The sequence below is a fragment of the Sinocyclocheilus rhinocerous genome, unplaced genomic scaffold, assembly GCF_001515625.1.
Source record: "Sinocyclocheilus rhinocerous isolate Xijiao unplaced genomic scaffold, SAMN03320098_v1.1 scaffold760, whole genome shotgun sequence".
Lineage (NCBI taxonomy): Eukaryota > Metazoa > Chordata > Actinopteri > Cypriniformes > Cyprinidae > Sinocyclocheilus > Sinocyclocheilus rhinocerous.
Genome location: NW_015667422.1, coordinates 101,688 through 114,651, shown reverse-complemented (window position 1 = coordinate 114,651; position 12,964 = coordinate 101,688). Strand labels below are relative to the sequence as shown.

Below are 12,964 nucleotides of genomic sequence, written 5' to 3'. Positions count from 1 at the left end.
CCTTTTTTTCTGAAAAAGTACACAAGTACATAAAAAGGCATAAAAAGTTTGAAAATGCCTGATCTAAAGCACTAAAGCTGTGAATGATGTAACAGAGCCCATCGTATATAGACAGATACAGTCCAGTGCACCAGACCATCATCCCTTATAAAAGCTGCCGATGGCCTGTTGGACACATATGCAGTGAGCACTGGCGGAGCGCTGAACCATGTAGCCTAGCGTACATTAACCCGTCTTCCTCCATGAACCCTGTCGGCAAATATGCGGGACAGAGTTAAAGTTGTATATATGTCATGTGTGTGCGTGTGTCTAGCTAAGCCCAATGCTGTCACGCTTGGCCGCTCTTTATTTCCATATCACTAGGAGGGTGATATTGAGCCGGCCCGGCCCAGCCCTGCCTCTCCGGCTGAGCACTTCCATCGCTATCTGTGCTCGTGTGTGTATGTGTGAACGCGAGAGGGAAATAGTGAAACACGCGTGTGTGTGTGTGTGTGTGTGTGTCTGACAGTGACTTAAGCTGTCCGTCTCAGCACGATGCTTCTGCTCTGAAATGACACACAGCAGTGAATCTGCCAACAATGAGGAGGACAGCGGCGAGGAAGATGACTGGATCTGTGTGAGCGGTTTTCTCTAAATTCCGTGTCTGATCTTGTGTAAGACGGATGTTTTACCTTCATTAACCTTTGGAATGACTGATCGGACTGCCTAAGCTCGACATTTAACGTCACTTGAGCTAAAACTATCACAGTGTTAAAGGAATGAAAAAATGTTGTCATCATTTACTCAACCTTTCTTACTTTCTTTCTTTCTATATAAAAATAAATTAATATTTTTTTAAGTACATACTAACTAAAAATCGACAGGAAAGACATTTATATGTTATAAAAGATTTACATTTCAAATAAATGCTGTTCTTTTGAACTTTCTATTCATCAAAGAATCATGAATATAAAAGATATCACCGTTTCCACAAAAATATTAAGCAGTGCATTGATAATAAAAATGTTTCTTGAGCAGCAAATCAGCATATTAGAATGATTTCTGAAGGATCACGTGACACTGAAGACTGGCGTAATGATGCTGAAAATTCAGCTTTGCATCACAGGAATAAATTACATTTTAAAATATATTCAAATAGAAAATGGTTATTAGAAATTGTAATAATATTTCACAATATTTCAGTTTTTACTGTAAATAAATGCAGCCTTGGTAAGCATGACTTCTTTCAAAAACATTTTTAAAAATCTTACTGATTCCAAACCTTTGAACAATTTTCTAATCTTCATGTGATCAACAAACAAAAATTTAAGTAATTATTTACTGAATTTCTTTCTTTTGACTACAGTGTGTAATCAAATGAATCAAAAGATTCATTGAAAAGATAAAAAAAAAAAAATGATTTGAGTCAGATCTTTTCAATGATTCAATTTGATTCAGTTCACAAAAGTAGTCTGAATAATTTGTTCACAAAAATCAGAGTAATTCAGTTCTCAAGTTCAACTGACTGACTCAATGATTCAATCCTCACTGGAGGAGAAAATAAGTAAAGAACAACTCAGCTTAGGTGTGTTTGCTGCCTAAACCTCATGACTTCAGAAGACTTATGGACTACATTATGATGAGTTTACAGTGCTTTTGTGTCCTGTTTGAGCACCAAAAGCTCCAATCCCTATTCTCTGCAATTGCAAACCTTATTCAATTTACCGCACATTATTCAAAATGTGTCTTTCGTAGAAAAACGAAAAATCATACAGGTTTGGAACAACATGAGGGTGAATAAACGATGCCAAAATTATCCTGTGTGGGTGAAATCTCTCTTTAATTTGCTCAGAGAGTGTCAATGAAATGTGTGCTATCAAGTAGGGCTGCACGATAAACATCGCACGATATTTAATGCGCATCTCGTCAGTAAAGCCGGTTCTGTAATCAGCGGTAAATCTCTACACGTGCGTGTCTGTGAACAACGGCTCTGTGTAGTTAATGCTGCTCCCCGTGAAAGCACGCACGTGTAGAGATTTACCGCTGATTAGAGAACCGGCTTTACTGACGAGATGCGCATTAAATATCGTGCGATATTTATCATGCAGCCCTACTATCAAGCCCTTTGTTCTTATACTCCTAAATCCCACCTGCGGTTTGCTAAACAATGGCAGGATATCTAGGGATCATCGCTTGTACCCAGCCTCCCGTGTACCAATCAGTGCGTCTCCGCTGCAATGATTTCAGCAGCACAGACAAACAAAAATACATGACTGGAGCAGCAAGCTGGGAAACGACACACACCTTAAAACACTTCAAATCCATTATGTCACGATGCAGTCAAGGGCTCCACTTCAGGGACATCTTGAAAAGAAAACTTTTCTTGTTTCTCTCTCTCCACAGACACAGGCTGAGGCTAAAGCAGACGGCTCTGTTCTCACAAGCCAGACTTCTGACTAATGGCATACAATAGCAGCTTATTCTGTGCAATTTTTGCTGCCCTTTATGATTGTTGCTGTACAAATGACTTCACCACAATTAATCGGCTGTCATGGACACTCTGCAGGTGGTTGTCTAGTGCTAGAGCTAGAATAACTCCTTTCCTTTTTTTACATCATAAGAGAATCAGCACACATATCTACAGGAACACGCCTGTGTCAGCATCACTTACTAGGTGGAGGTGCATGAAATAAATACAGATGGGGTGTAACAAATAAACTTTTACAATATTTTATTAATCAAAATTTATGGAGCTGTGTGATTCGGCCAGACAACATATATTGCAATTGTTTTGTCATATAGTGTGAATGCGATTTGGACTGCAGTTTGATTCAACATCTTATATTGCAGCTGCTTAGATATCCAGGAAAACAACAACAACTCACATTGCAAAGACAAAAAACAAAAACAAAATCAATGGCTTCTACAACCTTAATAGTGGTCTACAAATGAATATTTTGCTCACATTCTGCTGCCAAAACCAATATTGTTATTTTTTAAAAGTGTTTTGTAATCTTTACAAGAATAACTTCAGGACAACAAAAAGTGAAATACAGTTAAAAAAATAAAAAAAAAAGGAAAGTGTACACTTTAATACTAATATGTAACACTGTACCTAAACTTTAAAGACTCAAATCTCTTTTTAGTTAATTTCAGTTGTGAGATACTAAGTCCACTTTACAGTCCCACTGTTATTTAAATAATAATAATAATTAGTATAAAATATTTGTAATAATTATATAATAATAATAAATTCATATTTTCGAAATTATTATCATTAAAAAGTAAAACTGTAAAATAATTAATAATATTAATTATTGTTATCATTATACAACTAAAAAAAAGAAATATAACTAATATTGTAATATTAGTCATATATTAAATATTATTGTAAAATTTGTTTAATATTATTGTAATATTAATATAAACTGAAAATTTTAATATTCAATAATACATTATTTTAATAATAATAATAAAAATTAGATTTTTAATATTAATGTTGTTGTTGCTGCTATAAAAAACTAACAAATGTATTACTATTTTAAGATTACTATTGTACTGTAAAATAAATGATAATATTCAATAATAACAATAATTATGATTAGTTATTATTATTCTAAAATATATTTGCTTATTTTTAATAATTATTGAAATAGAACCATTGAAATATCAATATTATACTGTAAATTAAATGATTATTATTATTATTAATATTACAATAGGTTTATACCCTCACTTCAATTTTTTTGGCTGTAAACATCTGCAAACAAAAATGTCTGAAATATGTAAAAACCATGTGAATCTGGTGCTCTTTGTTTTCTCGATGCATGTATAAGCAATTGAACTCATGGTCACACATTATGAATGGGACACAATGTTTGAGAATATAACCAATGCTGTGCCTTTACCCCGATGGCCACCATTTCACATCACATCACTGTAGCTCAAATCATCATAAATCATAGCAATGTAAGCACACGGGAGGCATGCAGTTGTGTGCACTGCACAATTAACTATGAAACAAATAAACTCAGAATGCATGAGCACTCAGTATAGGGGCCATTGGCGGTACAGACTACATCCGATGCCCCGCTGCTTGATTCACAAACCCAAATGGTCTTTGCTACTCAATGCTGATCCATAAAGGTAATACGGCTTCGTCCTCTCATGAGCACACATCATCCGAATGTGCTTTCTGCTATTGTAATCATACTCATAAGTGGTTCACACAGGACAATATAATGGGAAGCTATAATTGAGCTGTGGCAGGTGGATATTGATACAGATGCATTTCTCATATTGCGCGAGCGCTACGGCCACAGCGCTATGCTGATGAATGGCTTGTTTTTAAAACAGATTGATTCGGCAGGGCTCCTGGGGGAGTGGTGGCGGTCGATGGAGAGGCTTCGGGGCGCTGTTACACTGTGATTCATTTCAAACCGGGCCATGGGAGGGTGGAGGAAAGCGAGCGAAGGATGAGAGCGTAAAGGAGCATGATTATTTTAACACGGAGAGTACAAGCGCTTTGATGAAGAGCTCGGGTATCGGGGGAGCAGGTTAAAGCACCGTTTGAGCGGATGTTACTCACTCTTCCTCTCTGGTTTTATCCTCGGAGGAGTCAAGTTCATCTCGCACTACTCTTTTTGTGTGACGTAGGCTTTTGTGAGCTGTGAGAGAGGGAGACAGCGGTAAATACTGTAATGGAGATCAGGGTTAGGGACTAACTAACTAAGTAGCAAAAAGATAGCGAAGCTATTAATGTACTGTAACTACAGTTTTCAGTGGTGTGACAGTGAAAAAATATTGCAAACTTTAAGTTTGTAAGTTCAGAAGGTTCAGGTTATTGAACAGAATAAAAAATTATTCATCAGTTTGAGTCCTTGTTATATCTTTTTTTTTAAAGGGGTGGTTCACTGGTTTTTTTCTAGGCTTGATTGTGTTTATGGGGTGCAGTCTAACATGTATCAATGCTTAGTTTTTAAAAAAAGGCATTATTTTTCACATAATTTACCTTTATTCCACACCTCAGAAATAGGCGATGGGCTCTGATTGGTTAGCCTACCAGCCGTTTAGGCAGGCATTAAACTGCCAGAATTTTAAAAGGTATCTCCATTTGCATTGAACTTTCAGCTTCGTAACTTTGCAGATATTGTTTATGCTCAAACAGCAACATTACACACTAACTAATGTTAAAAAAGTGAAATCGCAATCAACCACCCCTTTAATATTAGTAAAATACTGCATTGAATTACTTAGTTTTCAAGCAGATTGTGTGAGTTTGATGGAGTGAAAGCATAATCACTCTGCTTTAAGTCCATACTGGGTTTTCTATTTCCTACTTTATGCAATAAAAAAATTATAGAAATTAATACTTTTTCTATTAAGAATGTGTTAAATTGATCAAAAGTCACAGTAAAGATGTTTACTTTGTAACAAAAAATTATATTTTCAAATAAATGCTGAACTTCATATTTATCAAAGAAATCTGAAAAAAAAAATTGTATCACCGTCTCCACAAAAATATTAAGCAGCACAACTGTTTTCAACACTTATAATAATAATAAATGTTTCTTTAGCAGCAAATCAGCATATTATACTGATTTCTGAAGGATCATGTGACACTGAAGACTGGAGTAATGATGCTGAAAATTCAGCTTTGATTCACGGGAATAAAATACATTTTAACATATATTACAATAGAAAACAGTTATTTTAAATTGTAATAATATTTCACAATATTACTGTTTTTACTGTATTTTTTATCAAATAAATCCAGCCATATGTGAGCATCAAAATCATAATGACACCAAAATTTGAGTAGTAGTATATTAGGCTCTGATTATAAGTTATTAAATTATTATTATTATTATCATTATTATTATATAAATGATTTTTTGATTTAAACATTTACAAAAAATACAAATAAATGAATAATGAATAAAAAATGTATAATCAAATCAATCAATATGTCGAATTAAAATTTATGGAGCTGCATGATTTGGCCAGGCAACATATATTGCAATTGTTTTGTCATATAGTCTGAATGCGATTTGGACTGCAGTTTGATAAAGATTCAGCATCTTATATTGCATCTGCTTAGATATCCAGGAAAAACAACAACAACAAAATCAATGGCTTCTACAACCTTAATAGTGGTCTCCAAATGAATCTTTTGCTCACATTCTGCTGCCAATACCAACATTGTTATTATTGTCAGTATCTTCAATGTAGCTACTTTGTACTCTTGAATGAGGTTGGCAATCTACAACATTGAAATGCTATGTCGGAAGCTAGTTAGTGTTAATGTGCTCTGGCGTTGAAACAGGAAATGCGGGTTTGATTGTGACCTACTGCATCCCATTTTCTTCGCAATACTTTCCTATCCTGCTCTGCTATGTCGATTAACAAAGAGAAGGCACTCCATAAAAAAAACCAAAGCGACGTGGTTGATGATTTGTGGTTTGTGTGTTGTATGATAATGGAGGCTGGTGGGTGTGACCCTGCTGTTGCCCTAGAGACAGTGCTCTGGCTACTGAGTGGAGTGATTGAAGGCAGTTATTAGTAGAGCAAGGACACTCTCCATGGCGACCATTCCAGACGGACCCCGGAGGGCCAGGGTGAGCTTTGATCACAGTCTGGTGCTTTGACATGTACCCTACCCCAACAGAGCACCAGACACACAAAGAGAAAGACACAGAATTCTATCTATCTATCTATCTATCTATCTATCTATCTACCTACCTACCTACCTACCTGTCTGTCTGTCTGTCTGTCTGTCTATCTATCTATCTATCTATCTATAAAAACAAAATGGCTAAAAGCATTTCACAGAAACAAACACAGACCCATGAAAACTATAAGTTGGTCTATGTGGCCTCATTAGGTGCTGTTTGTTCAGAATTAATTCTATCTATCTATCTATCTATCTATCTATCTATCTATCTATCTATCTATCTATCTACCTACCTACCTACCTACCTACCTACCTACCTACCTGTCTGTCTGTCTGTCTGTCTGTCTGTCTGTCTGTCTATCTATCTATCTATCTATCTATAAAAACAGAACGGAGAATGAGAATGCTATTTTTTTTTCAAATGTATGTTTTAATTGAAATATAATCAACTGAAATCCTACATTCATCCTATATTCAAAGGTTTGGGGTCATTAAGATTTGTAATGTTTTTGAAATTAAACGTATGCTCACTCTTATGCTCACCAAGGCTGAATTTATTAGATTAAAAATATAGCAAAAACAATAATAATGTGAAATATTGTTACAATTTAAAACAACTGTTTGTTGTTTGAATATATTTCAAAATGTAATTTATTCCTGTGATGCAAAGCTGAATTGTCAGCATCATTCCGCCAGTCTTCAGTGTCACATGATCCTTCAAAAATCATTCTAATATGCTGATTTGATGCTCAAGAAACATTTCTTATTATTACTACAAATGTTGAAAACAGTTGTGCTGCTCAATATTTTTGTGGAAGCTGACACGTTTATTTAGGATTCTTTGATGAACAGAAAGTTCAAAAGAACAGCATTTATATGAAATAATATAAATCTTTTGATCATTTTAATCCATCCTCGCTAAATATGCTATATCATAGTGACCGTATGAGTGTACAAGCTGCTGCCCATGTAGTGTCCCAAATCAGTCACCTATGAGGTCCCATTTCTGTCAGGATTGATGCTTATGTAGACAGTAAGGAACAAGGCAGCTCACTAGGGTTTGAAACAGCTTTAGTCAAGATGTCAGCACACACAGTCATTCTTCAGCATGATTGGACACAGAAACTGTGAGTGGGCGTGTCCGAGTGATGCTCTCACAGATCTGATCCGGCTCATCTCACTCTGTGTCGCCACAGGCCGCTGGGTGTTACATTGGTGCTACTGTGTTTCCTTAAAGGAGTCTAATACGTCAAAATAAGGCAGAAGGACAGGCCGTCGAGAGGCGAACTTCCTTCGAGGATAAATGACTGTGCTTGTTAATAGGTTTGTGGAAAACAATAGCTGAGGGCAGTCGATTCCTGTCACACACTCTTTCGTGAGGAAGGACTGATGCAGGACAGAGCTAGTCAAGACTTCCAAAGACTCACAGATTCTCGCGGGACCGCATTAGATTTGCTTCAGCGTGGGACTAAATGTTTGTAGACGCGAGTAGTTATGAGAGTAGTGAAACCTGTGTGACTTCCTTTCTTCTGTGGAAAGCAAAAGATTTTGTCAATACAATGAAAGTCAATGGGGTCCGATATAATTTTAGACCTCATTAATATCTATTTTACTTTCTTTTGTGTTCCACAAAGAAAGTCTTACCGATTTGGACAGACGGTCAGTGTGCTGAAATCATCAGTGAACAACATGCTGTTCACAGATGGTTGTTTAAATGATTTAGTTTTAACTTTCATGTTTACCTCGACATACAAGCTCTGTTCCAAAACCCACTGAGCTGTCTTGCTGTCTACGGTCTACACAGGCAGCTGCCTTCTAAGGGAGCATCCTGACTGAATTAGAACCTTAAAAGTGAGTGATTTGGAACACTCTATAGCAACTCTATTCATCACAACTCCACACATGCAGTGCACAACATTAACAACTGATTTGAATGCAGGCAAAGCAAGAGGAACAATGCAGTATAATTTGCATAAATATACAGTTGTCCTCCAAAAGTTTTGAATCGCCCTAGGCAAAGTGGGGTTTTGGACAATATCAGCATAAATCCTTGTCATTTTAGATGACTTTGCATTGAAAAAGGACAAAACAAACTATTAAAATAAAAAATGAATGAACAAAAAAAAAAAAACATAAAATAGTTTTGTATTTATGCAAATAAATAATTTACGCTGATTTTGTCCAAAACCTCACTTTGCCTATAGGGTTTTCAAACATTTTGAGGACATTTTACGATGTTTTGTGAACTTTTGATCGTTTTAAGATGTTATTATTTAATTAAAAGAATAATAATAATTTAATAACAATACTTTTAAAATAATAATAATAATACATTATTTTTAGGACTTTTCCTGGAAATTAACATAAAAAATAGTTTTTAATATTTCCAGGTTTTCACTGATCAAGTAGTGGTAAATAAATAAATACATAAATACATGAACTGAAAACATACAATATTTTCCTGCATTTTTATACATTAACATCAAGAAATGATTCATGCTGATTTCATACAATACCTCATTTTACCTACGGCATTTCAAAACATTTTGGTTTTAAGATTTTATTATTTATTAATTATAATTAGAAGAAGAAGAAATGTTATTATTATTGTTAGTAGTAATATCGTTAGCATTATTATTAAAAAGTATTATTTATGATTTTTCGTGGAAATTGGCATTTTAAAACAACCTCATATTTCCAGGTTTTCCCTGATCATGGCAGATTGTGGGAATGGACCTTGACTGAGCAGACGGGATGAAAATGATTATAAATTGGGAGCAGATGGACACAGAGTAAAATTCCCGGGCGGGTGGGGAATGAAACTTGCTGGACTAAGATGGAAAAACCCGTCCTGTTGTAGACCTCTACACTCCAGTTTAACTAGTCTGAAGCGGAGAGACTGTGAACTCCTGAGAGTGTCTGGTTATAAAGTGCTGTGTGTCTATTTGTGTGGGTTGATGTGTGTTTAAAGAGTCAAGACTTATTCTCCCGGCAGATGCCAGAACGGTGTGTGTGTGTGTGCATGATACATGTCTCAACCAGACGGAGGAGTTGTGTATTTTTAGTTGGGACTACACTCTCTTATAATGAGCACACCCCCACTGCGATCCGACACCTCGCTGAAACACGGATCACAGAGAGAGAGAGAGAGAGAGAGAGAGAGCGAGAGAGGACTACCAAAGTGAATGTGTGATGATAGCAAAAAAGTTCAAAATGACAACCCAAATAAGCCAGATGAGGATTCAAGAAAAAAAACAAAACAAGATTACTGCCAACAATTAAAATTTGCTGAAAATTGATTCACCCTTAGGCCATCCGGTGCCGTCAGAATGAGAGTCCAAACAGCTGATAAAAACATCACAATAATCCACAAGTAATCCACACAAAACAAATCCATCATTAAGGATTTCAAACCATTGCTTCCAGGTAAAATGACAGTCCTCTATAATATTCAGGGCATGCAAATTTTCAAAATCCCTCATAGCCCTTGGGCAGGCACTCTTCAGATTTTGATAGCCCAAAATAAATGTAACTAGCCCGAATAAAAAAAGAAAAATTTTGTTGCTGAGCAAGTGATGACATGCTACATTTCTCCAAACCTGTTCTGATGAAGAAACAAACTCATCTACATATTGGATAGCTTGAAGGTGAGTAAAATTTCATTTTTGGGTAAACTATTCCTTTAAGACAAAGTCAAACGTTGTGAGCAGAGGAAGTAAACTCACTGGTATGACTAATTGACACTGATTGATAACCGGGTAGGATACACAAGGACGACCATTGATTTTGTGATAAGCTTGTGTGGATGGAGTACTTCATTAGCAAAAATCAGACATCGTACTTCAGGACTTGCCAATGACTAACTGTTGATTGGTCACCTCACACTTCCTGTGGACTTAAAACCAAAAGCTGAGATGTGACGTCAAAGACAGCAGCAGACAGACACAAATATAAGTCCATTTCACACTCTTAAAAGCCCTCCAAAAAAGTATAGTCAACTGTAAATCCATAATAATATAATGAAATACTTGTCATTGCATATATATATATATATATATTAGGGCTGCCCCCTAATAGCCGACTAACCGTTAGTCGACCAGAAGAGGCTTGGTCGACCAAAATTTTTTTAGTCGCAGAAAAAAAAAATCCACAGGCAAAGTCACGCAGTTCGTGACGGACAAATCGTTAACGACTAGTCTATGGTAATACAGTAGCCTACATCGGGCAGGACATCCAAACGCTCACCTATCAGTCATCCACTACAAATATGGCTAATCATCTGAAATATGTAAGTATTAGCAACTTTACATGACCACTCAATCTAATGTTAGGCTAACCTAGAAAAATGTGCGCTATTGAAGCGTCTGTGTGGAGTGTAGAAGCGCGCTCACTGCAGGACAGACGGAGGCGCCGATGCGGTCACTCGCTCTTTAAATACTCCGTCATTTCTGGTCATACAGACAAGAGTAATACATCTTTCGTATCCGTAAAGACTCTACGTTTATTTATGTGCACTCACAATAACAATAAAACATTGCGCTTTTGTAAAATAATGAAAGCAAACAGGATGCGCTTTCTGCCGTCGCGGTCTCCGTGAACTTGAGCGTGTATGCTCCGTGTATGCTTGCCTTACAGACATAGAAAAAATATATCCATAGAGAGTGAAAGGTCTACTTTCAAATGAACCAAATCAAATGGAAAACAAATATCCTCGGATTAGATTTAAATTGCTTATTAATAAATGTGCGATTAGTCGACTAATGCTTAAAATGAATGGCTACTAGTCGACCAGAACATTTTTTAGTACAGTTTATACAATTTAAAAAAATTGTATATATATATTATATAGACATAGATAGATAGATAGATAGATAGATGTAAAGGTTCCTTGTAAAGGAATGTAAAGGAACCTTTACATATTTAATAAATCAGGCTTTTATGGCTCATATAGTGTGATATAGTGAGAATATGAAGCTAATACTTGAGGAGGAAAAAAAGTTTCCTTCAAGTTTAATTCAATTCAGAGGCTCAAACTGAGCAAAAAAAAAAAGAAGCAATTTGGTGCAGTTAGTGATATCTATATGGCCAAAAAGTAAGATGAAATTCTGATAACTAGTAATGTAAATCAATGAGATGTTTATAACAGTAGCAGACTACTTACATAAAATGCTTATAAATATCAGTTGTCACTATTTCTCCCAATAACATGTCCTATTAGGTTGATATTTAAGTGTTTAGTTTTATGATCAAAGTTTTGTAGTTAAAAACATATAATGCAATGATATACCATAATGAAAGGAACAAATAAACGCTCCTCAAAAACCTGATGATCATATACGATACTCACATTTTAACATGATTTATCAAAAAATGATGCATGGATAATCAAGGAAACCTAAGCTGCTATATATCTGCTTATTTTGAGCATATATGGAAATTAAACTGTCTGTTTTAAACCAGCCATTACCTTTTGTCGGCGGGAGGTGTTTCCTTGTCAGCTGGTGCCTCCTGTAGATCTGGAAGGTTGGCGAAGTCATCTTGTTCGACCAATCCGATCGCGAGGGACAGTACGACCATCTTCCCCTCTCTGTCACAAAACACAGAATCAAACAAGTGGTGAGCAGAAGCCATTATAAACTAGAAAAGGAAATCAAAATGAACTTGGATGTTGACTTGACAACTGGTCTTAAAGCTAAAGAAAATAAAAGTTTAAAAAGGCTTCAAGCTTGAAAGTACAGATAGACAGAAGGGACTACGGTTAAAAAAAACAAAAAAAAAAACAAGATGGTACAATAACAGTATATTGGCAAGTGTAGGGCATCAGAGCAAATCAGACAATTTAAGATTTGGTCAGATTGGTGTTGAACAACCCAAAGAGCCGAATTCCACAAAGAGGCCCAAGACAACAGGATGTTCGTAAATCAGATCCTGGCGCCACGAGTCTGAAGTGAGCCTAACAAACTAGCAGCTTCAAACAGCTTTCAACATTAACACAAAATAACACGTTGATAATTTCAACTCGGGAAGGAGATTGTCAATTTTGGGGCAAGTAACCAAGATTGATGGTCAAAGAGATGCACAGCATGACCATCACATGTAAATCCATGATAGTAATCACAGAGCTAAAGACTTTCTTCGGATTGACTTCCCCCCACCTAGGAGACAAGAACCAGACTGAAATTCCCTCTAGTCCCCTTTTGACCTCTGCTTCTCACAGAACACTTTCTCACTTTCACAGAATGGCAGAGAGACTGCCTGTACATGTATATATATATATATATATATATATATATATATATGTATATACAGTGA

The 12,964-nt window shown here is 35.9% G+C and overlaps 1 protein-coding gene across 1 annotated transcript in view; it reads right to left on the bottom strand.

The window, feature by feature from the left end:
• Window positions 1-12,964, bottom strand: part of LOC107733961 (synaptotagmin-7-like) — a 129,917-nt gene that overhangs the window by 32,156 nt on the left and 84,797 nt on the right. The window contains exon 5 of the mRNA XM_016545828.1: window positions 12,120-12,239. Within this exon, the coding sequence (XP_016401314.1) occupies window positions 12,120-12,239 (120 nt within the window). The remainder of the gene's footprint in view (window positions 1-12,119; window positions 12,240-12,964) is intronic.